The sequence below is a fragment of the Oncorhynchus kisutch genome, linkage group LG14, assembly GCF_002021735.2.
Source record: "Oncorhynchus kisutch isolate 150728-3 linkage group LG14, Okis_V2, whole genome shotgun sequence".
Classification (NCBI taxonomy): domain Eukaryota; kingdom Metazoa; phylum Chordata; class Actinopteri; order Salmoniformes; family Salmonidae; genus Oncorhynchus; species Oncorhynchus kisutch.
In genome coordinates, this window is record NC_034187.2 from 90031920 (window position 1) to 90056610 (window position 24691).

At 44.4% G+C, this 24691-nt stretch overlaps 1 protein-coding gene across 1 annotated transcript in view; it reads left to right on the plus strand.

Annotated features, from left to right (window-relative positions):
* The window catches only part of rims2b (regulating synaptic membrane exocytosis 2b), a 181011-nt gene that overhangs the window by 25397 nt on the left and 130923 nt on the right, over positions 1 to 24691 (plus strand). The window contains exon 3 of the mRNA XM_031789285.1: positions 2943 to 3062. Coding sequence (XP_031645145.1) covers positions 2943 to 3062 — 120 coding nt within the window. The remainder of the gene's footprint in view (positions 1 to 2942; positions 3063 to 24691) is intronic.

The following is a 24691-nucleotide window of genomic DNA, read 5'->3' on the forward strand; positions in this document are numbered from 1 at the left end:
ATAAATCAAATTGTGTTTGTCACACGCGCCAAATACAACAGGTGTAGGGTTAGGGTTAACCTTACAATGAAATGCTTACTTACGAGCCCTAACCAACAGTGCAGTTTTAAGAAAAATAAGAGTTAAGTAAAAAATAATCAAACAACAATAAGGATATACAGGGGTACCGGTACGCTGTGGGGGGTAGTCCTGGAAGAGGATGTGGAACTTGGACCCCAAGGTAAAGACATTGATACGTGCAGTAGAACAACCCTAAACAAGGCCAGTCAGAATAGCTGTAGTGAGAAGGCTCTGTAGTGATAAGTTATAGGTTATACCTGCCTATTGTAAAGTGCTTTCTACTTACTACATTACTCACTACAAATACTACAACACACTACAACTACTACAACCCACTACAATTACTACAACTACTACAACCCACTACAACAACAACAACAATCCTCTACAACTACTTACTGACTACTGCCTTAATTTGTTGGACCCCAGGAAGAGTAGCTGCTGCTTTGGCAGCAGCTAATTGGGATCAATAATAAATACAAATGCAAACACTGCAACCCACTATAGCCACTTATTCATGACAATTACTACAACCAACTACAACTACTTATTCACTACAATCTCTACAACCAACTACAACTAAAACAACAGCACACTACAGCTAATTACTCACTGCAGTTACTGCAACCCACTATGATTACTACAACCAACTACTGCCCTGAATGCCTCTACTGATCCTACAGCTATTGTATACAGTAATCATGTGCCTATGAACCAGATTTATACTGTTAGCACTGAGGCGGTGTGCCCTAGTAGGAAGTCCACTGTGTGCAGCTCACTCTGCACTAACATCAATAACATGAGAATATCTACTTCTGCTATGCTTCCCAGTAAGGCAATGAAAACAAGCATGCATCCCAGAAAAGTGTACAAAATAGCCCATGTTAACACATGTAGCTTAAGAAACAAGGTTCATAAAATTAATAACTTGCTAGAAACAGATGACATTCATATTCTGACTATCTCTGAAACTCACCTAGACAATACCTTAGATGATACAGTGGTAGTGGTGATACAGTAGCAATACAAGGTTATAACATTAGCAATACAGGTTATACAGAAATGCCAGTGGTGGAGGTGTTGCTGTTTATATTCAGAACCACATTCCTGTAAAGATTAGAGAGGATTTCATGTTAAATACTGTTGAAGTAATATGGCTACATGTTCCTCTGCCTCACCTAAAGCTCATTGTTGTGGGAAGCTGCTATAGACCACCAAGTGCTAACCGTCAGTATCTGCATAATGTGTGAAATGCTTGATAATGTACAGTACCAGTAAAATGTTTGGACACACATACTCATTCAAGGGTTTTTCTTTATTTGTACTATTTTCTAAATTGTAGAATAATAGTGAAGACATCAAAACTATGAAATAACACATGCAGTAACCAAAAAAGTGTAAAACCAATCAGAATATACAGTTGAAGTCAAAAGTTTACATAACTCTCTCTCTTCCTCCTCTCTCTCTCTTTTCCTACTCCCCTCTCTCTCTTTCTCTCTCTCTCTTTCTCTGCATGTTTCCCAGTGCATGCTTCTCCATCTACCCACCACTGCTGTGGTCACACAAACTCTTAAATCAGATGCCAATTGATATATGAATGACCACTTCTCCTGTGTCATCACTGCATTTAAAATGCATGACAGTTGGATTTGTTACACAGTGTAATATACTGCCTATACCGACCTTGCAGCACATGAAGACAGCACAGTATACTGCCTATACTGACTTTACAGCACAGTGTACTATACTGCCTATGCTGACTTTACAGCACAGTGTAATATATTGCCTATACATACCTTGCAGCACATGAAAACAGCACAGTGTAATATACTGCCTATACGGACTTTACAGCACAGTGTACTATACTGCCTATACTGACTTTACAGCACAGTGTACTATACTGCCTATACTGACTTTACAGCACAGTGTACTATACTGCCTATACTGACTTTACAGCACACTGTAATATATTGCCTATTCTGACTTTACAGCACAGTGTACTATACTGCCTATACTGACTTTACAAGCACAGTGTACTATACTGCCTATACTGACTTTACAGCACACTGTAATATATTTCCTATTCTGACTTTACAGCACACTGTAATATATTGCCTATTCTGACTTTACAGCACACTGTAATATATTTCCTATTCTGACTTTACAGCACACTGTAATATATTGCCTATTCTGACTTTACAAGCACAGTGTAATATACTGCCTATACTGACTTTACAAGCACAGTGTAATATACTGCCTATACTGACTTTACAGCACAGTGTACTATACTGCCTATACTGACTTTACAAGCACAGTGTAATATACTGCCTATACTGACTTTACAAGCACAGTGTAATATACTGCCTATACTGACTTTACAGCACACTGTAATATATTGCCTATTCTGACTTTACAGCACAGTGTACTATACTGCCTATACTGACTTTACAAGCACAGTGTACTATACTGCCTATACTGACTTTACAGCACAGTGTACTATACTGCCTATACTGACTTTACAGCACAGTGTACTATACTGCCTATACTGACTTTACAGCACAGTGTACTATACTGCCTATACTGACTTTACAGCACATGAAGACAGCACAGCAAGCTTTCATAGGGTTTTTCCTATACTCATCATGACAGATTCAGTGGTTATACTGATGTACCTGGATAGAGCACCATTTGACACTAAATTCCAATGTCTCTTGATCTAAGTTTGTGTAATCACGATGCATCACAAGTAATATGGCCTCCACCCTTCTTTCTGTTGAGTATGTTCTTCTATATTGTATTCTTGTTCTAATGTTTTGTTTTGAAACATGAGAAGCCTATTTGTTGTAAAACACAACATGTGTGTTGTCACTTTGACCTCGTAGCACCCGATGACATGGCAACCATCCAAAGATGGCGAGCGCCTGATTGGGCGGATTATACTAAACAAGAGGATGAAGGATGGAACGGTGCCCCGAGACACAGGAGCTCTGCTGGGACTCAAGGTAAGCCCTGATCCTGGACCTGCTCCTAACCCTAACCCGTAGACACAGGAGCTCTGCTCTAGACTCAAGGTAAGCCCTGATCCTGGACCTGCTCCTAACCGCAAACTACAGACACAAGAGCTCTGCTGGGACTCAGGATATGGGGACAATATCTGGGCTGACTCAAATCAAATTTTATTGGTCACATGAGCCGAATACAACAGGTGTAGACTTTACATGAAATGCTTACTTCTGAGCCCATTTCCCAACAGTGCAGAGTTTAAAATATTTGATAAATAAACTATTTAAACATTGAGGGAATCATATTTGAGTTAGAAAATGATGTTCATATGATAGGTAAGACATACAAAACCTTGCAGAGTTTATCCAACTGACAATCTTTTAGAAAAAAATATTAACTATTGGAACCAAGACTTAAAAATAACTGATGTTGGTTCAAGATTGAGGGAAAGTTGGAGTGTAACGACATTACAGTTAACAAAAATGTAGTGGGTCTGGTCAGGGTGATGTAGATGGGGGGAGCTAGTGGGTCTGGGCAGGGTGATGCAGATGGGAAGAGCTAGTGGGTCTGGGCAGGGTGATGCAGATGGGAAGAGCTAGTGGGTCTGGGCAGGGTGATGTAGTTGATCTGAAGATGGGGGAGCTAGTGGGAATGGGCAGGGTGATGTAGTTGATCTGCAGATGGGGGAGCTAGTGGGTCTGGGCAGGGTGATGTAGTTGATCTGCAGGGTGACGTAGTTGATCTGCAGATGGGGGAGCTAGTGGGACTGGGCAGGGTGATGTAGATGATCTGCAGATGGGACTGGGCAGGGTGATGTAGTTGATCTGGGGATGGGGGAGCTAGTGGGACTGTGCAGGGTGATGCAGATGGGGGGAGCTAGTGGGTCTGGGCAGGGTGATGTAGTTGATCTGCAGATGGGGGAGCTAGTGGGCATGGGCAGGGTGATGTAGCTGATCTGCAGATGGGGGGAACTTGTGGGTCTGGGTAGGGTGATGTAGTTGATCTGCAGATGGGAGAGCTAGTGGGTCAGGGCAGGGTGATGTAGTTGATCTGCAGATGGGAAGGCTAGTGGGTCTGGGCAGGGTGATGTAGTTGATCTGCAGATGGGGGAGCTAGTGGGTCTGGGCAGGGTGATGTAGTTGATCTGCAGATGGGGGAGCTAGTGGGCATGGGCAGGGTGATTTAGCTGATCTGCAGATGGGGAAAAAAGTGTGGGTCTGGGCAGGGTGATGTAGTTGATCTGCAGATGGGAGCGCTAGTGGGTCTGGGCAGGGTGATGTAGTTGATCTGCAGATGGGGGAGCTAGTGGGTCTGGGCAGGGTGATGTAGTTGATCTGCAGATGGGGGAGCTAGTGGGTCTGGGCAGGGTGATGTAGTTGATCTGCAGATGGGGGAGCTAGTGGGTCTGGGCAGGGTGATGTAGATGATCTGCAGATGGGGGAGCTAGTGGGACTGGGCAGGGTGATGTAGATGATCTGCAGATGGGTCTGGGCAGGGTGATGTAGTTGATCTGCAGATGGGGGAGCTAGTGGGTCTGGGCAGGGTGATGTAGTTGATCTGCAGATGGGCCTGGGCAGGGTGATGTAGTTGATCTGCAGATGGGGGAGGTAGTGGGACTGGGCAGTGTGATGTAGTTGATCTGCAGATGGGTCTGGGCAAGGTGATGTAGTTGATCTGCAGATGGGACTGGGCAGGGTGATGTAGTTGATCTGCAGATGGGGGAGCTAGTGGGACTGGGCAGCGTGATGTAGTTGATCTGCAGATGGGTCTGGGCAAGGTGATGTAGTTGATCTGCAGATGGGACTGGGCAGGGTGATGTAGTTGATCTGCAAATAGGGGAGCTAGTGGGTCTGGGCAGGGTGAAGTAGTTGATCTGCAGATGGGACTGGGCAGGATGATGTAGTTGATCTGGGGATGGGGGAGCTAGTGGGACTGTGCAGGGTGATGCAGATGGGGGGAGCTAGTGGGTCTGGGCAGGGTGATGTAGTTGATCTGCAGATGGGGGAGCTAGTGGGCATGGGCAGGGTGATGTAGCTGATCTGCAGATGGGGGGAACTTGTGGGTCTGGTTAGGGTGATGTAGTTGATCTGCAGATGGGAGAGCTAGTGGGTCTGGGCAGGGTGATGTAGTTGATCTGCAGATGGGAAGGCTAGTGGGTCTGGGCAGGGTGATGTAGTTGATCTGCAGATGGAGGAGCTTGTGGGCATGGGCAGGGTGATGTAGCTGATCTGCAGATGGGGGGAGCTAGTGGGTCTGGGCAGGGTGATGTAGTTGATCTGCAGATAGGGGAGCTAGTGGGTCTGGGCAGGGTGATGTAGATGATCTGCAGATGGGAGAGCTAGTGGGTCTGGGCAGGGTGATGTAGTTGATCTGCAGATGGGCCTGGGCAGGGTGATGTAGTTTATCTGCAGATGGGGGAGCTAGTGGGACTGGGCAGTGTGACGTAGTTGATCTGCAGATGGGTCTGGGCAAGGTGATGTAGTTGATCTGCAGATGGGACTGGGCAGGGTGATGTAGTTGATCTGCAGATGGGGGAGCTAGTGGGACTGGGCAGCGTGATGTAGTTGATCTGCAGATGGGTCTGGGCAAGGTGAGGTAGTTGATCTGCAGATGGGTCTGGGCAGGGTGATTTAGTTGATCTCCAGATGGGGGGGCTAGTGGGTCCGGGCAGGGTGATGTAGTTGATCTGCAGATGGGAATGGGCAGGGTGATGTAGTTGATCTGGAGATGGGGGAGCTAGTGGGACTTGGCAGGGTGATGTAGTTGATGTATGTATGATGTTGTAGTTTATGTATGTTTTGTATTGTTTATAACATATCAAATCAAATCTTACAAAATAAAGGAAATAGTAATGACACAAAAACAATAAGAAGTCTATATAAATGGAGTACCAGTACCAAGTCAATGTGTAGGGGTACCAGGTAATAACATGTCTATAAACAGGGAGTACCAGGTAATAACATGACTATATACAGGGAGTAATAACATGGCTATATACAGGGAGTACAAGGTAATAACATGGCTATATACAGGGAGTACCAGGTAATAACATGGCTATATACAGGGCTACCAGGTAATAACATGTCTATAAACAGGGAGTACGGGGTAGTTACATGGCTATATACAGGAAGTACCAGGTAATAACATGGCTATATACAAGGAGTACCAGTACTGAGTCGATGTGCAGGGGTACCAGGTTAATAGCATGGCTATATACAGGGAGTACCAGATAATAACGTGGCTATATACAGGGAGTACCAGGTAATAACATGGTTATATACAGGGAGTACCAGGTAATAACATGGTTATATACAGGGAGTACCGGGTAATAACATGGCTATATACAGGGAATACCAGATAATAACATGGCTATATACAGGGGGTACCAGGTAATAACATGGCTATATGCGGCCTTCTGGGCTGCACTGAACTGTATCATTATGCACACCTGGTTCCAATTCTTCCAATTCCTCAGTGATTGTATTTGTATGAATGTGCCCTTTGTTTCCCAAATTTGTTATCCCTCCATTTCCTGTAGTCCACAATCATCTCCTTTGTCTTGATCACGTTGAGGGAGAGGTTGTTGTCCGGACACCACACTGCCAGGTTTCTGACCTCCTCTTTGTGGGCTGTCTCACTGTCGTTGGCGATTTGGCCTACCACAGTCGTGGAGACGGCAAACTTAATGATGGTGTTGGAATCGTGCACGGCTCACTTCTTGGGTGAACAGGGAGTACAGGAGGGGATTGAGCACACACCCCTGAGGGGTCCCAATGTTGAGGGTCAGCGTGGCGGATGTGTTGTTGGCTACAGATTGGAGTGCTACTGGGCGGTAGTCATTTAGACAGGTAACCTTGGCATTCTTGGGCACAGGGAATATGGTAGTTTGCTTGAAACATAAAGGTATTACAGACTGGGTCAGGGAGAGGTTGAAAATGTCAATGAAGACACTTGCCAGCTGATCCGCGCATGCTCTGAGTACACATCCTGGTAATCCGTCTGGCCCTGCGGCCTTGTTAATGTTAACCTGTTCAAAGGTCTTGCTCACATCGGCTACAGCGAGTGTGATCGTACAGCTGTCCGGAACAGTTGATGCTCTTATGCATGGTTCAGTGTTGCTTGCTTCGAAGTGAGCATATAAGACATTTAGCTCGCCTGGTAGGCTTGCGTCACTGGGAAGCTCTCAGATGGGTTGCCCTGCCACATCTGATGAGTATCAGAGCTTGTGTAGTAGGATTCAATCTTAGGATTCAATCTTGACTCGTTGCCTGATTGATGGTTCATCGGAAGGCGTAGCGGGTATTCTTATAAGCGTCCGGATTAGTGTCCTGCTCCTTGAATGCAGCAGCTCTAGCCTTTAGCTCAGTGCGGATGTTGCCTGTAATCAATGGCTTCTGGTTTGGATATGTAAGTACTGTCACTGTGGGGATGATGATGTCGATGGCCTTGCTAATGAAGTCGGTGATTGATGTGGTAAACTCATCAATGCCATCGAAGATATGGTGGTGAAAAAAATATATAGATGAAAACTCTTGGTAAATAGTATGGTCTACAGCTTGTCATGAGGTATTCTAACTCAGGCGAGCAGAACCTTGAGACTTCCTTATTAATAGAGATTGTGCACTAGCTGTTAATAGAGAGACACACACCTCCCTTGATCTTAGCGGACCCTGCCATTCTGTCCTGCACAGAAAATACAGATAGATGTACATTATCCATGTGCTTGTTCAGCCATGACTGCGAGAAGCATTGTACTGTCATGGCTAAAAGTTTTGAGAATGACACAACTATTAATTTCTGTTTGCTGTTTCCGTGTCTTTAGATATTTTTGTCAGATGTTACTATGGAATACTGAAGTATAATTACAAGCATTTCATAAGTGTCAAAGGCTTTTATTAACAATTACATGAAGTTGATGCATAGAGTCAATATTTGCAGTGTTGACCCTTCTTTTTCAAGACCTCTGCAATCCGCCCTGGCATTCTGTCAATTAACTTCTGGGCCACATCCTGACTAATGGCAGCCCATTCTTGCATAATCAATGCTTGGAGTTTGTCAGAATTTGTGAGTTTTTGTTTGTCCACACGCCTCTTGAGGATTGACCACAAGTTCTCAATGGGATTAAGGTCTGGGGAGTTTCCTGGCCATGGACCCAACATATCAATGTTTTGGTCCCTGAGCCACTTAGTTATCACCTTTGCCTTATGGCAAGGTGCTCCATCATGCTGGAAAAGCCATTGTTCGTTACCAAACTGTTCCTGGACGGTTGGGAGAAGTTGCTCTCGGAGGACGTGTTGGTACCATTCTTTATTCATGGCTATGTTCTTAGGCAAAATTGTGAGTGAGCCCACTCCCTTGGCAGAGAAGCAACCCCACACATGAATAGTCTCAGGATGCTTTACTGTTGGCATGACACAGGACTGATGGTAACGCTCAACTTGTCTTTTCTGGAAAAACTTTTTTCCGGATTACCCAAACAATCGGAAAGGGGATTCATCAGAGAAAATTACTTTACCCCAGTCCTCAGCAGTCCAATCCCTGTACCTTTTGCAGAATATCAGTCTGTCCCTGATGTTTTTCCTGGAGAGAAGTGTCTTCTTTGCTGCCCTTCTTGACACCAGGCCATCCTCCAAAAGTCTTTGCCTCACTGTGCGTGCAGATGCACTCACACCTGCCTGCTGCCATTCCTGAACAAGCTCTGTACTGGTGGTGCCCCGATCCTGCAGCTGAATCAACTTTAGGAGACTGTCCTGGCGCTTGCTGGACTTTCTTGGGCGCCCTGAAGCATTCTTCACAACAATTGAACTGCTCTCCTTGCAGTTCTTGATGATCCGATAAATGGTTGATTTAGGTGCAATCTTACTGGCAGCAATATCCTTGCCGGTGAAGCCCTTTTTGTGCAAATAAATGATGACGGCACGTGTTTCCTTGAAGGTAACCATGGTTGACAGAGGAAGAACAATGATTCCAAGCACCACACTCCTTTTGAAGCTTCCAGTCTGTTATTCGAACTCAATCAGCATGACAGAGTGATCTCCAGCCTTGTCCTCATCAACACTCACACCTGTGTTAATGAGAGAATCACAGACATGATGTCAGCTGGTCCTTTTGTGGCAGGGCTGAAATGCAGTGGAAATGTTTTTTGGGGGGATTCAGTTCATTTGCATGGCAAAGAGGGACTTTTTAATTAATTGCATTTCATCTGATCACTCTTCATAACATTCTGGAGTATATGCAAATTGCCATCATACAAACTGAGGCAGCAGACTTTGTGAAAATTAATATTTTACTGAGTATAATGTATCGTGATGTATACTGAGATATATACTGAGCATAATGTATATTGATGTATACTGATTGTAGTCACCATCTGCTCATCTATCACTCCAGTGATCATTTGCTAAATTCTAATTACTTCGCTACTATGGCCTATTTATTGCCTTACCTCCTCACGCCATTTGCACACACTGTATGTAGACTTTCTTTTTTCTATGTGTTATTGATTGTATGCTTGCTTATTCCATGTGTAACTCTGTGTTGTTGTTTGTGTCGCATTGCTTTATCTTGGCCAGGTTGCAGTTGGAAATGAGAACTTGTTCTCAGCTAGCTTACCTGGTTAAATAAAGGTGAAAATAAAAATAAAATGTATGTATGGTGATGTATACTGAGATGTATACTGATTATAATGTATAGCAGTACCCAATGGTCATACTTGATTAAAGTATAGATACCTTAATAGAACGTTACTCAAGTAAAAGTAAAGTCACCCAGTAAGATTCTACTTGAGTTAAAGTCTAAAAGTATTTGGTTCTAAATATACTTAAGTATCAAAATGAAATGTAATTGCAAAAATATACATACATATCAAAAGTAAAAGATTTACAGATATCCAGGGGCACTCTCCATCACTCAGACATCATTTACAGATATCCAGGGGCACTCTCCATCACTCAGACATCATTTACAGATATCCATAGGCACACTCCATCACTCAGACATCATTTACAGATATCCAGGGGCACACTCCATCACTCAGACATCATTTACAAATATCCAGGGGCACTCTCCATCACTCAGACATCATTTACAGATATCCAGAGGCACACTCCATCACTCAGACATCATTTACAGATATCCAGAGGCACACTCCATCAATCAGACATAATTTACAGATATCCAGAGATATGCTCCATTACTCAGACATCATTGACAGATATCCAGAGGCACACTCCATCACTCAGACATCATTGACAGATATCCAGAGGCACACTCCATCACTCAGACATAATTTACAGATATCCAGAGATACGCTCCATTACTCAGACATAATTTACAGATATCCATAGGCACACTCCATCACTCAGACATCATTTACAGATATCCAGAGGCACACTCCATCACTCATACATCATTTACAGATATCCAGGGGCACACTCCATCACTCAGACATCATTTACAGATATCGAGGGGCACACTCCATCACTCAGACATCATTTACAGATATCCAGGGGCACACTCCATCACTCAGACATAATTTACAGATATCCAGGGGCACACTCCATCACTCAGACATCATTTACAGATATCCAGGCACACACTCCATCACTCAGACATCATTTACAGATATCCAGGGGCACACTCCATCACTCAGACATCATTTACAGATATCCAGAGGCACACTCCATCAATCAGACATCATTTACAGATATCCAGAGGCACACTCCATCACTCAGACATAATTTACAGATAGTCAGGGGCACACTCCATCACTCAGACATCATTTACAGACATCCATAGGCACACTCCATCACTCAGACATCATTTACAGATATCCAGAGGCACACTCCATCACTCAGACATCATTTACAGATATACAGGGGCACTCTCCATCACTCAGACATCATTTACAGATATCCAGAGGCACACTCCATCACTCAGACATCATTTACAGATATCCAGGGGCACACTCCATCACTCAGACATCATTTACAGATATCCAGGGGCACACTCCATCACTCAGACATCATTTACAGATAGCCAGGGGCACACTCCATCACTCAGACATCATTGACAGATATCCAGAGGCACGCTCCATCACTCAGACATAATTTACAGATATCCAGGGGCACACTCCATCACTCAGACATAATTTACAGATATCCAGGGGCACACTCCATCAATCAGACATAATTTACAGATATCCAGGGGCACACTCCATCAATCAGACATAATTTACAGATATCCAGGGGCACACTCCATCAATCAGACATAATTTACAGATATCCAGAGATACGCTCCATTACTCAGACATCATTGACAGATATCCAGAGGCACACTCCATCACTCAGACATCATTGACAGATATCCAGAGGCACACTCCATCACTCAGACATAATTTACAGATATCCAGAGATACGCTCCATTACTCAGACATAATTTACAGATATCCATAGGCACACTCCATCACTCAGACATCATTTACAGATATCCAGAGGCACACTCCATCACTCATACATCATTTACAGATATCCAGGGGCACACTCCATCACTCAGACATCATTTACAGATATCCAGGGGCACACTCCATCACTCAGACATCATTTACAGATATCCAGGGGCACACTCCATCACTCAGACATCATTTACAGATATCCAGGGGCACACTCCATCACTCAGACATCATTTACAGATATCCAGGCACACACTCCATCACTCAGACATCATTTACAGATATCCAGGGGCACACTCCATCACTCAGACATCATTTACAGATATCCAGAGGCACACTCCATCAATCAGACATCATTTACAGATATCCAGAGGCACACTCCATCACTCAGACATAATTTACAGATAGTCAGGGGCACACTCCATCACTCAGACATCATTTACAGATATCCATAGGCACACTCCATCACTCAGACATCATTTACAGATATCCAGGGGCACTCTCCATCACTCAGACATCATTTACAGATATCCAGAGGCACACTCCATCACTCAGACATCATTTACAGATATCCAGGGGCACACTCCATCACTCAGACATCATTTACAGATATCCAGGGGCACACTCCATCACTCAGACATCATTTACAGATAGCCAGGGGCACACTCCATCACTCAGACATCATTGACAGATATCCAGAGGCACGCTCCATCAATCAGACATAATTTACAGATATCCAGGGGCACACTCCATCACTCAGACATAATTTACAGATATCCAGGGGCACTCTCCATCACTCAGACATCATTTACAGATATCCAGAGGCACACTCCATCACTCAGACATCATTTACAGATATCCAGGGGCACACTCCATCACTCAGACATAATTTACAGATATCCAGGGGCACACTCCATCACTCAGACATCATTTACAGATAGCCAGGGGCACACTCCATCACTCAGACATCATTGACAGATATCCAGAGGCACGCTCCATCAATCAGACATAATTTACAGATATCCAGGGGCACACTCCATCACTCAGACATAATTTACAGATATCCAGGGGCACACTCCATCACTCAGACATAATTTACAGATATCCAGGGGCACACTCCATCAATCAGACATAATTTACAGATATCCAGGGGCACACTCCATCAATCAGACATAATTTACAGATATCCAGGGGCACACTCCATCAATCAGACATAATTTACAGATATCCAGAGATACGCTCCATTACTCAGACATCATTGACAGATATCCAGAGGCACACTCCATCACTCAGACATCATTGACAGATATCCAGAGGCACACTCCATCACTCAGACATAATTTACAGATATCCAGAGATACGCTCCATTACTCAGACATAATTTACAGATATCCATAGGCACACTCCATCACTCAGACATCATTTACAGATATCCAGAGGCACACTCCATCACTCATACATCATTTACAGATATCCAGGGGCACACTCCATCACTCAGACATCATTTACAGATATCCAGGGGCACACTCCATCACTCAGACATCATTTACAGATATCCAGGGGCACACTCCATCACTCAGACATCATTTACAGATATCCAGGGGCACACTCCATCACTCAGACATCATTTACAGATATCCAGGCACACACTCCATCACTCAGACATCATTTACAGATATCCAGGGGCACACTCCATCACTCAGACATCATTTACAGATATCCAGAGGCACACTCCATCAATCAGACATCATTTACAGATATCCAGAGGCACACTCCATCACTCAGACATAATTTACAGATAGTCAGGGGCACACTCCATCACTCAGACATCATTTACAGATATCCATAGGCACACTCCATCACTCAGACATCATTTACAGATATCCAGAGGCACACTCCATCACTCAGACATCATTTACAGATATCCAGGGGCACTCTCCATCACTCAGACATCATTTACAGATATCCAGAGGCACACTCCATCACTCAGACATCATTTACAGATATCCAGGGGCACACTCCATCACTCAGACATCATTTACAGATATCCAGGGGCACACTCCATCACTCAGACATCATTTACAGATAGCCAGGGGCACACTCCATCACTCAGACATCATTGACAGATATCCAGAGGCACGCTCCATCAATCAGACATAATTTACAGATATCCAGGGGCACACTCCATCACTCAGACATAATTTACAGATATCCAGGGGCACACTCCATCACTCAGACATAATTTACAGATATCCAGGGGCACACTCCATCAATCAGACATAATTTACAGATATCCAGGGGCACACTCCATCAATCAGACATAATTTACAGATATCCAGGGGCACACTCCATCAATCAGACATAATTTACAGATATCCAGAGATACGCTCAATTACTCAGAAATCATTGACAGATATCCAGAGGCACACTCCATCACTCAGACATAATTTACAGATATCCAGAGATACGCTCCATTACTCAGACATAATTTACAGATATCCAGAGGCACACTCCATCAATCAGACATCATTTACAGATATCCAGGGGCACACTCCATCACTCAGACAGCATTTCAAATCAAATCAAATCAAATCAAATCAAATCAAATTTATTTGTCACATACACATGGTTAGCAGATGTTAATGCGAGTGTAGCGAAATGCTTGTGCTTCTAGTTCCGACAATGCAGTAATAACGAACAAGTAATCTAACTAACAATTCCCCCAAAAAACTACTGTCTTATACACAGTGTAAGGGGATAAAGAATATGTACATAAGGATATATGAATGAGTGATGGTACAGAGCAGCATAGGCAAGATACAGTAGATGATATCGAGTACAGTATATACATATGAGATGAGTATGTAAACCAAGTGGCATAGTTAAAGTGGCTAGTGATACATGTATTACATAAGGATGCAGTCGATGATATAGAGTACAGTATCTACGTATGCATATGAGATGAATAATGTAGGGTAAGTAACATTATATAAGGTAGCATTGTTTAAAGTGGCTAGTGATATATTTACATAATTTCCCATCAATTCCCATGATTAAAGTGGCTGGAGTAGAGTCAGTGGCATTGACAGTGTGTTGGCAGTAGCCACTCAATGTTAGTGGTGGCTGTTTAACAGTCTGATGGCCTTGAGATAGAAGCTGTTTTTCAGTCTCTCGGTCCCAGCTTTGATGCACCTGTACTGACCTCGCCTTCTGGATGACAGCGGGGTGAACAGGCAGTGGCTCGGGTGGTTGATGTCCTTGATGATCTTTATGGCCTTCCTGTAGCATCGGGTGGTGTAGGTGTCCTGGAGGGCAGGTAGTTTGCCCCCGGTGATGCGTTGTGCAGACCTCACTACCCTCTGGAGAGCCTTACGGTTGAGGGCGGTGCAGTTGCCATACCAGGCGGTGATACAGCCCGCCAGGATGCTCTCGATTGTGCATCTGCAGAAGTTTGTGAGTGCTTTTGGTGACAAGCCGAATTTCTTCAGCCTCCTGAGGTTGAAGAGGCGCTGCTGCGCCTTCTTCACGATGCTGTCTGTGTGAGTGGACCAATTCAGTTTGTCTGTGATGTGTATGCCGAGGAACTTAAAACTTGCTACCCTCTCCACTACTGTTCCATCGATGTGGATGGGGGGGGTGTTCCCTCTGCTGTTTCCTGAAGTCCACAATCATCTCCTTAGTTTTGTTGACGTTGAGTGTGAGGTTATTTTCCTGACACCACACTCCGAGGGCCCTCACCTCCTCCCTGTAGGCCGTCTCGTCGTTGTTGGTAATCAAGATATCCAGGGGCACACTCCATCACTCAGACATCATTTACAGATAGCCAGGGGCACACTCCATCACTCAGACATCATTGACAGATATCCAGAGGCACACTCCATCAATCAGACATAATTTACAGATATCCAGGGGCACACTCCATCACTCAGACATCATTTACAGATAGCCAGGGGCACACTCCATCACTCAGACATCATTGACAGATATCCAGAGGCACACTCCATCAATCAGACATAATTTACAGATATCCAGAGGCACACTCCATCAATCAGAAATCATTTACAGATATCCGGAGGCACACTCCATCACTCAGACATAATTTACAGATATCCAGGGGCACACTCCATCACTCAGACATAATTTACAGATATCCATAGGCACATTCCATCACTCAGACATCATTTACAGATATCCAGAGGCACACTCCATCACTCAGACATCATTTACAGATATCCAGGGGCACTCTCCATCACTCAGACATAATTTTCAGATATACAGAGGCACACTCCATCACTTAGACATCATTTACAGATATCCAGGGGCACACTCCATCACTCAGACATCATTTACAGATATCCAGGGGCACACTCCATCACTCAGACATCATTTACAGATATCCAGGGGCACACTCCATCACTCAGACATCATTTACAGATAGCCAGGGGCACACTCCATCACTCAGACATCATTGACAGATATCCAGAGGCACACTCCATCAATCAGACATAATTTACAGATATCCAGGGGCACACTCCATCACTCAGACATAATTTACAGATATCCAGGGGCACACTCTATCACTCAGACATAATTTACAGATATCCAGGGGCACACTCCATCAATCAGACATCATTGACAGATATCCAGAGGCACACTCCATCACTCAGACATAATTTACAGATATCCAGAGATACGCTCCATTACTCAGACATAATTTACAGATATCCATAGGCACACTCCATCACTCAGACATCATTTACAGATATCCATAGGCACACTCCATCACTCAGACATCATTTACAGATAGCCAGGGGCACACTCCATCACTCAGACATCATTGACAGATATCCAGAGGCACACTCCATCAATCAGACATAATTTACAGATATCCAGGGGCACACTCCATCACTCAGACATAATTTACAGATATCCAGGGGCACACTCTATCACTCAGACATAATTTACAGATATCCAGGGGCACACTCCATCAATCAGACATCATTGACAGATATCCAGAGGCACACTCCCTCACTCAGACATAATTTACAGATATCCAGAGATACGCTCCATTACTCAGCCATAATTTACAGATATCCATAGGCACACTCCATCAATCAGAAATCATTTACAGATATCCGGAGGCACACTCCATCACTCAGACATAATTTACAGATATCCAGGGGCACACTCCATCACTCAGACATAATTTACAGATATCCATAGGCACATTCCATCACTCAGACATCATTTACAGATATCCAGAGGCACACTCCATCACTCAGACATCATTTACAGATATCCAGGGGCACTCTCCATCACTCAGACATAATTTTCAGATATACAGAGGCACACTCCATCACTTAGACATCATTTACAGATATCCAGGGGCACACTCCATCACTCAGACATCATTTACAGATATCCAGGGGCACACTCCATCACTCAGACATCATTTACAGATATCCAGGGGCACACTCCATCACTCAGACATCATTTACAGATAGCCAGGGGCACACTCCATCACTCAGACATCATTGACAGATATCCAGAGGCACACTCCATCAATCAGACATAATTTACAGATATCCAGGGGCACACTCCATCACTCAGACATAATTTACAGATATCCAGGGGCACACTCTATCACTCAGACATAATTTACAGATATCCAGGGGCACACTCCATCAATCAGACATCATTGACAGATATCCAGAGGCACACTCCATCACTCAGACATAATTTACAGATATCCAGAGATACGCTCCATTACTCAGACATAATTTACAGATATCCATAGGCACACTCCATCACTCAGACATCATTTACAGATATCCATAGGCACACTCCATCACTCAGACATCATTTACAGATAGCCAGGGGCACACTCCATCACTCAGACATCATTGACAGATATCCAGAGGCACACTCCATCAATCAGACATAATTTACAGATATCCAGGGGCACACTCCATCACTCAGACATAATTTACAGATATCCAGGGGCACACTCTATCACTCAGACATAATTTACAGATATCCAGGGGCACACTCCATCAATCAGACATCATTGACAGATATCCAGAGGCACACTCCCTCACTCAGACATAATTTACAGATATCCAGAGATACGCTCCATTACTCAGCCATAATTTACAGATATCCATAGGCACACTCCATCACTCAGACATCATTTACAGATATCCAGAGGCACACTCCATCACTCAGACATCATTTACAGATATCCAGGGGCACTCTCCATCACTCAGACATAATTTACAGATATCCATAGGCACACTCCATCACTCAGACATCATTTACAGATATCCAGGGGCACACTCCATCACTCAGACATCATTTACAGATATCCAGAGGCACACTCCATCACTCAGACATCATTTACAGATATCCATAGGCACACTCCATCACTCAGACATCATTTACAGATATCCAGGGGCACACTCCATCACTCAGACATCATTTACAGATATCCAGGGGCACACTCCATCACTCAGACATCATTTACAGATATCCAGGGGCACTCTCCATCACTCAAACATAATTTACAGATATCCAGAGGCACACTCCATCACTCAGACATCATTGACAGATATCCAGAGGCACACTCCATCAATCAGACATAATTTACAGATATCCAGAGGCACACTCCATCAATCAGAAATCATTTACAGATAGCCAGGGGCACACTCCATCACTCAGACATCATTTACAGATATCCAGGGGCACTCTCCATCACTCAGACATCATTTACAGATATCCAGAGGCACTCTCCATCACTCAGACATCATGTACAGATATCCAGGGGCATACTCCATCACTCAGACATCATTTACAGATATCCATAGGCACACTCCATCACTCAGACATCATTTACAGATATCCAGGGGCACACTCCATCACACAGACATCATTTACAGATATCCAGAGGCGCACACAACTCTCAGACATCATTTACAGATATCCAGGGGCACTCTCCATCACTCAGACATAATTTACAGATATCCATAGGCACACTCCATCACTCAGACATCATTTACAGATATCCAGGGCACACTCCATCACTCAGACATCATTTACAGATATCCAGAGGCACACTCCATCACTCAGACATCATTTACAGATATCCATAGGCACACTCCATCACTCAGACATCATTTACAGATATCCAGGGGCACACTCCATCACTCAGACATCAATTTACAGATATCCAGGGGCACACTCCATCACTCCACTCCATCACTCAGACATCATTTACAGATATCCAGAGGCACACTCCATCACTCAGACATCATTTACAGATATCCAGAGGCACACTCCATCACTCAGACATCATTTACAGATATCCAGAGGCACACTCCATCACTCAGACATCATTTACAGATATCCAGGGGCACACTCCATCACTCAGACATCATTTACAGATATCCAGGGGCACACTCCATCACTCAGACATCATTTACAGATATCCAGGGGCACACTCCATCACTCAGACATCATTTACAGATATCCAGAGGCACACTCCATCACTCAGACATCATTTACAGATATCCAGGGCACACTCCATCACTCAGACATCATTTACAGATATCCAGAGGCACACTCCATCACTCAGACATCATTTACAGATATCCAGGGGCACACTCCATCACTCAGACATCATTTACAGATATCCAGAGGCACACTCCATCACTCAGACATCATTTACAGATATCCAGGGCACACTCCATCAGACTTATTCCAGGCACACACTCCATCAATCACCATCATTACATAGCCAGGGGGCAAACTCCATCACTCAGACATCATTTACAGATATCCAGGGGCACACTCCATCACTCAGACATCATTTACAGAATTCCAGAGGGCACACTCATCACTCAGACATCATTTACAGATATCCAGGGGCACACTCCATCACTCAGACCTCAATTTACAGATATCCAGGGGCACACTCCATCACTCAGACATCATTTACAGAATAGCCCAGGGGCACACTCCGTCACTCAGACATCATTTACAGATATCCAGAGCACATCCATCAATCAGACATCATTTACAGATAGCCAGGGGCACACTCCATCACTCAGACATCATTTCAGATATCCAGAGGCACACTCCATCAATCAGAACATCATTTACAGATATCCAGGGCACACTCCATCACTCAGACATCATTTACCAGATATCCAGGGCACACTCCATCAATCAGACATCATTTACAGATATCCAGAGGCACACTCATCACTCAGACATCATTTACAGATATCCAGAGGCACACTCCATCACTCAGACATCATTTACAGATATCCAGGGGCACACTCCATCACTCAGACATCATTTACAGATATCCAGGGGCACACTCCATCACTCAGACATCATTTACAGATATCCAGAGGCACACTCCATCACTCAGACATCATTTACAGATATCCAGGGGCACACTCCATCACTCAGACATCATTTACAGATATCCAGGGGCACACTCCATCACTCAGACATCATTTACAGATATCCAGGGGCACACTCCATCACTCAGACATCATTTACAGATATCCAGGGGCACACTCCATCACTCAGACATCATTTACAGATATCCAGAGGCACACTCCATCACTCAGACATCATTTACAGATATCCAGGGCACACTCCATCACTCAGACATCATTTACAGATATCCAGGGGCACACTCCATCACTCAGACATCATTTACAGATATCCAGGGGCACACTCCATCACTCAGACATCATTTACAGATATCCAGAGGCACTCTCCATCAACTCAGACATCATTTATAGATATCCAGTGGCATACTCCATCACTCAGACATCATTTACAGATATCCATAGGCACACTCCATCAATCAGACATCAATTTACAGATAGCCAGGGGCACACTCCATCACTCAGACATCATTTACAGATATCCAGAGGCCACAACTCATCAATCAGACATCATTTACAGATACCAGGGGCACACTCGTCACTCAGACATAATTTACAGATATCCAGAGGCACCCTCACTCAGACATCATTTACAGATATCCAGGGGCACACTCCATCACTCAGACATCATTTACAGATATCCAGGGGCACACTCCATCACTCAGACATCATTTACAGATATCCAGGGGCACACTCCATCACTCAGACATCATTTACAGATATCCAGGGGCACACTCCATCACTCAGACATCATTTACAGATATCCAGGGGCACACTCCATCACTCAGACATCATTTACAGATATCCAGGGGCACACTCCATCACTCAGACATCATTTACAGATATCCAGAGGCACACTCCATCACTCAGACATCATTTACAGATATCCAGGGGCACACTCCATCACTCAGACATCATTTACAGATATCCAGGGGCACACTCCATCACTCAGACATCATTTACAGATATCCAGGGGCACACTCCATCACTCAGACATCATTTACAGATATCCAGGGCACACTCCATCACTCAGACATCATTTACAGATATCCAGGGGCACACTCCATCACTCAGACATCATTTACAGATATCCAGGGGCACACTCCATCACTCAGACATCATTTACAGATATCCAGGGGCACACTCCATCACTCAGACATCATTTACAGATATCCAGAGGCACACTCCATCACTCAGACATCATTTACAGATATCCAGGGGCACACTCCATCACTCAGACATCATTTACAGATATCCAGGGGCACACTCCATCACTCAGACATCATTTACAGATATCCAGAGGCACACTCCATCACTCAGACATCATTTACAGATATCCAGAGGCACACTCCATCACTCAGACATCATTTACAGATATCCAGGGGCACACTCCATCACTCAGACATCATTTACAGATATCCAGGGGCACACTCCATCACTCAGACATCATTTACAGATATCCAGGGGCACACTCCATCACTCAGACATCATTTACAGATATCCAGGGGCACACTCCATCACTCAGACATCATTTACAGATATCCAGGGGCACACTCCATCACTCAGACATCATTTACAGATATCCAGGGGCACACTCCATCACTCAGACATCATTTACAGATATCCAGGGGCACACTCCATCACTCAGACATCATTTACAGATATCCAGGGGCACACTCCATCACTCAGACATCATTTACAGATATCCAGGGGCACACTCCATCACTCAGACATCATTTACAGATATCCAGGGCACACTCCATCACTCAGACATCATAATTTACAGATATCCAGGGGCACACTCCATCACTCAGACATCATTTACAGATATCCAGGGGCACACTCCATCACTCAGACATCATTTACAGATATCCAGGGGCACACTCCATCACTCAGACATCATTTACAGATATCCAGGGGCACACTCCATCACTCAGACATCATTTACAGATATCCAGAGGCACACTCCATCACTCAGACATCATTTACAGATATCCAGGGGCACACTCCATCACTCAGACATCATTTACAGATATCCAGGGGCACACTCCATCACTCAGACATCATTTACAGATATCCAGGGGCACACTCCATCACTCAGACATCATTTACAGATATCCAGGGGCACACTCCATCACTCAGACATCATTTACAGATATCCAGGGCACACTCCATCACTCAGACATCATTTACAGATATCCAGGGGCACACTCCATCACTCAGACATCATTTACAGATATCCAGGGCACACTCCATCACTCAGACATCATTTACAGATATCCAGGGGCACACTCCATCACTCAGACATCATTTACAGATATCCAGAGGCACACTCCATCACTCAGACATCATTTACAGATATCCAGGGGCACACTCCATCACTCAGACATCATTTACAGATATCCAGGGGCACACTCCATCACTCAGACATCATTTACAGATATCCAGGGCACACTCCATCACTCAGACATCATTTACAGATATCCAGGGGCACACTCCATCACTCAGACATCATTTACAGATATCCAGAGGCACACTCCATCACTCAGACATCATTTACAGATATCCAGAGGCACACTCCATCACTCAGACATCATTTACAGATATCCAGGGGCACACTCCATCACTCAGACATCATTTACAGATATCCAGAGGCACACTCCATCACTCAGACATCATTTACAGATATCCAGGGGCACACTCCATCACTCAGACATCATTTACAGATATCCAGGGGCACACTCCATCACTCAGACATCATTTACAGATATCCAGGGGCACACTCCATCACTCAGACATCATTTACAGATATCCAGGGCACACTCCATCACTCAGACATCATTTACAGATATCCAGGGGCACACTCCATCACTCAGACATCATTTACAGATATCCAGGGGCACACTCCATCACTCAGACATCATTTACAGATATCCAGGGGCACACTCCATCACTCAGACATCATTTACAGATATCCAGGGGCACACTCCATCACTCAGACATCATTTACAGATATCCAGAGGCACACTCCATCACTCAGACATCATTTACAGATATCCAGAGGCACACTCCATCACTCAGACATCATTTACAGATATCCAGGGCACACTCCATCACTCAGACATCATTTACAGATATCCAGGGGCACACTCCATCACTCAGACATCATTTACAGATATCCAGGGCACACTCCATCACTCAGACATCATTTACAGATATCCAGGGGCACACTCCATCACTCAGACATCATTTACAGATATCCAGGGCACACTCCATCACTCAGACATCATTTACAGATATCCAGGGGCACACTCCATCACTCAGACATCATTTACAGATATCCAGAGGCACACTCCATCACTCAGACATCATTTACAGATATCCAGGGCACACTCCATCACTCAGACATCATTTACAGATATCCAGGGGCACACTCCATCACTCAGACATCATTTACAGATATCCAGGGCACACTCCATCACTCAGACATCATTTACAGATATCCAGGGGCACACTCCATCACTCAGACATCATTTACAGATATCCAGGGGCACACTCCATCACTCAGACATCATTTACAGATATCCAGGGGCACACTCCATCACTCAGACATCATTTACAGATATCCAGAGGCACACTCCATCACTCAGACATCATTTACAGATATCCAGAGGCACACTCCATCACTCAGACATCATTTACAGATATCCAGGGGCACACTCCATCACTCAGACATCATTTACAGATATCCAGGGGCACACTCCATCACTCAGACATCATTTACAGATATCCAGGGGCACACTCCATCACTCAGACATCATTTACAGATATCCAGGGGCACACTCCATCACTCAGACATCATTTACAGATATCCAGGGGCACACTCCATCACTCAGACATCATTTACAGATATCCAGGGGCACACTCCATCACTCAGACATCATTTACAGATATCCAGGGCACACTCCATCACTCAGACATCATTTACAGATATCCAGGGGCACACTCCATCACTCAGACATCATTTACAGATATCCAGAGGCACACTCCATCACTCAGACATCATTTACAGATATCCAGGGGCACACTCCATCACTCAGACATCATTTACAGATATCCAGAGGCACACTCCATCACTCAGACATCATTTACAGATATCCAGGGCACACTCCATCACTCAGACATCATTTACAGATATCCAGGGGCACACTCCATCACTCAGACATCATTTACAGATATCCAGGGGCACACTCCATCACTCAGACATCATTTACAGATATCCAGGGCACACTCCATCACTCAGACATCATTTACAGATATCCAGGGGCACACTCCATCACTCAGACATCATTTACAGATATCCAGGGGCACACTCCATCACTCAGACATCATTTACAGATATCCAGAGGCACACTCCATCACTCAGACATCATTTACAGATATCCAGGGGCACACTCCATCACTCAGACATCATTTACAGATATCCAGAGGCACACTCCATCACTCAGACATCATTTACAGATATCCAGGGGCACACTCCATCACTCAGACATCATTTACAGATATCCAGGGGCACACTCCATCACTCAGACATCATTTACAGATATCCAGGGGCACACTCCATCACTCAGACATCATTTACAGATATCCAGGGCACACTCCATCACTCAGACATCATTTACAGATATCCAGAGGCACACTCCATCACTCAGACATCATT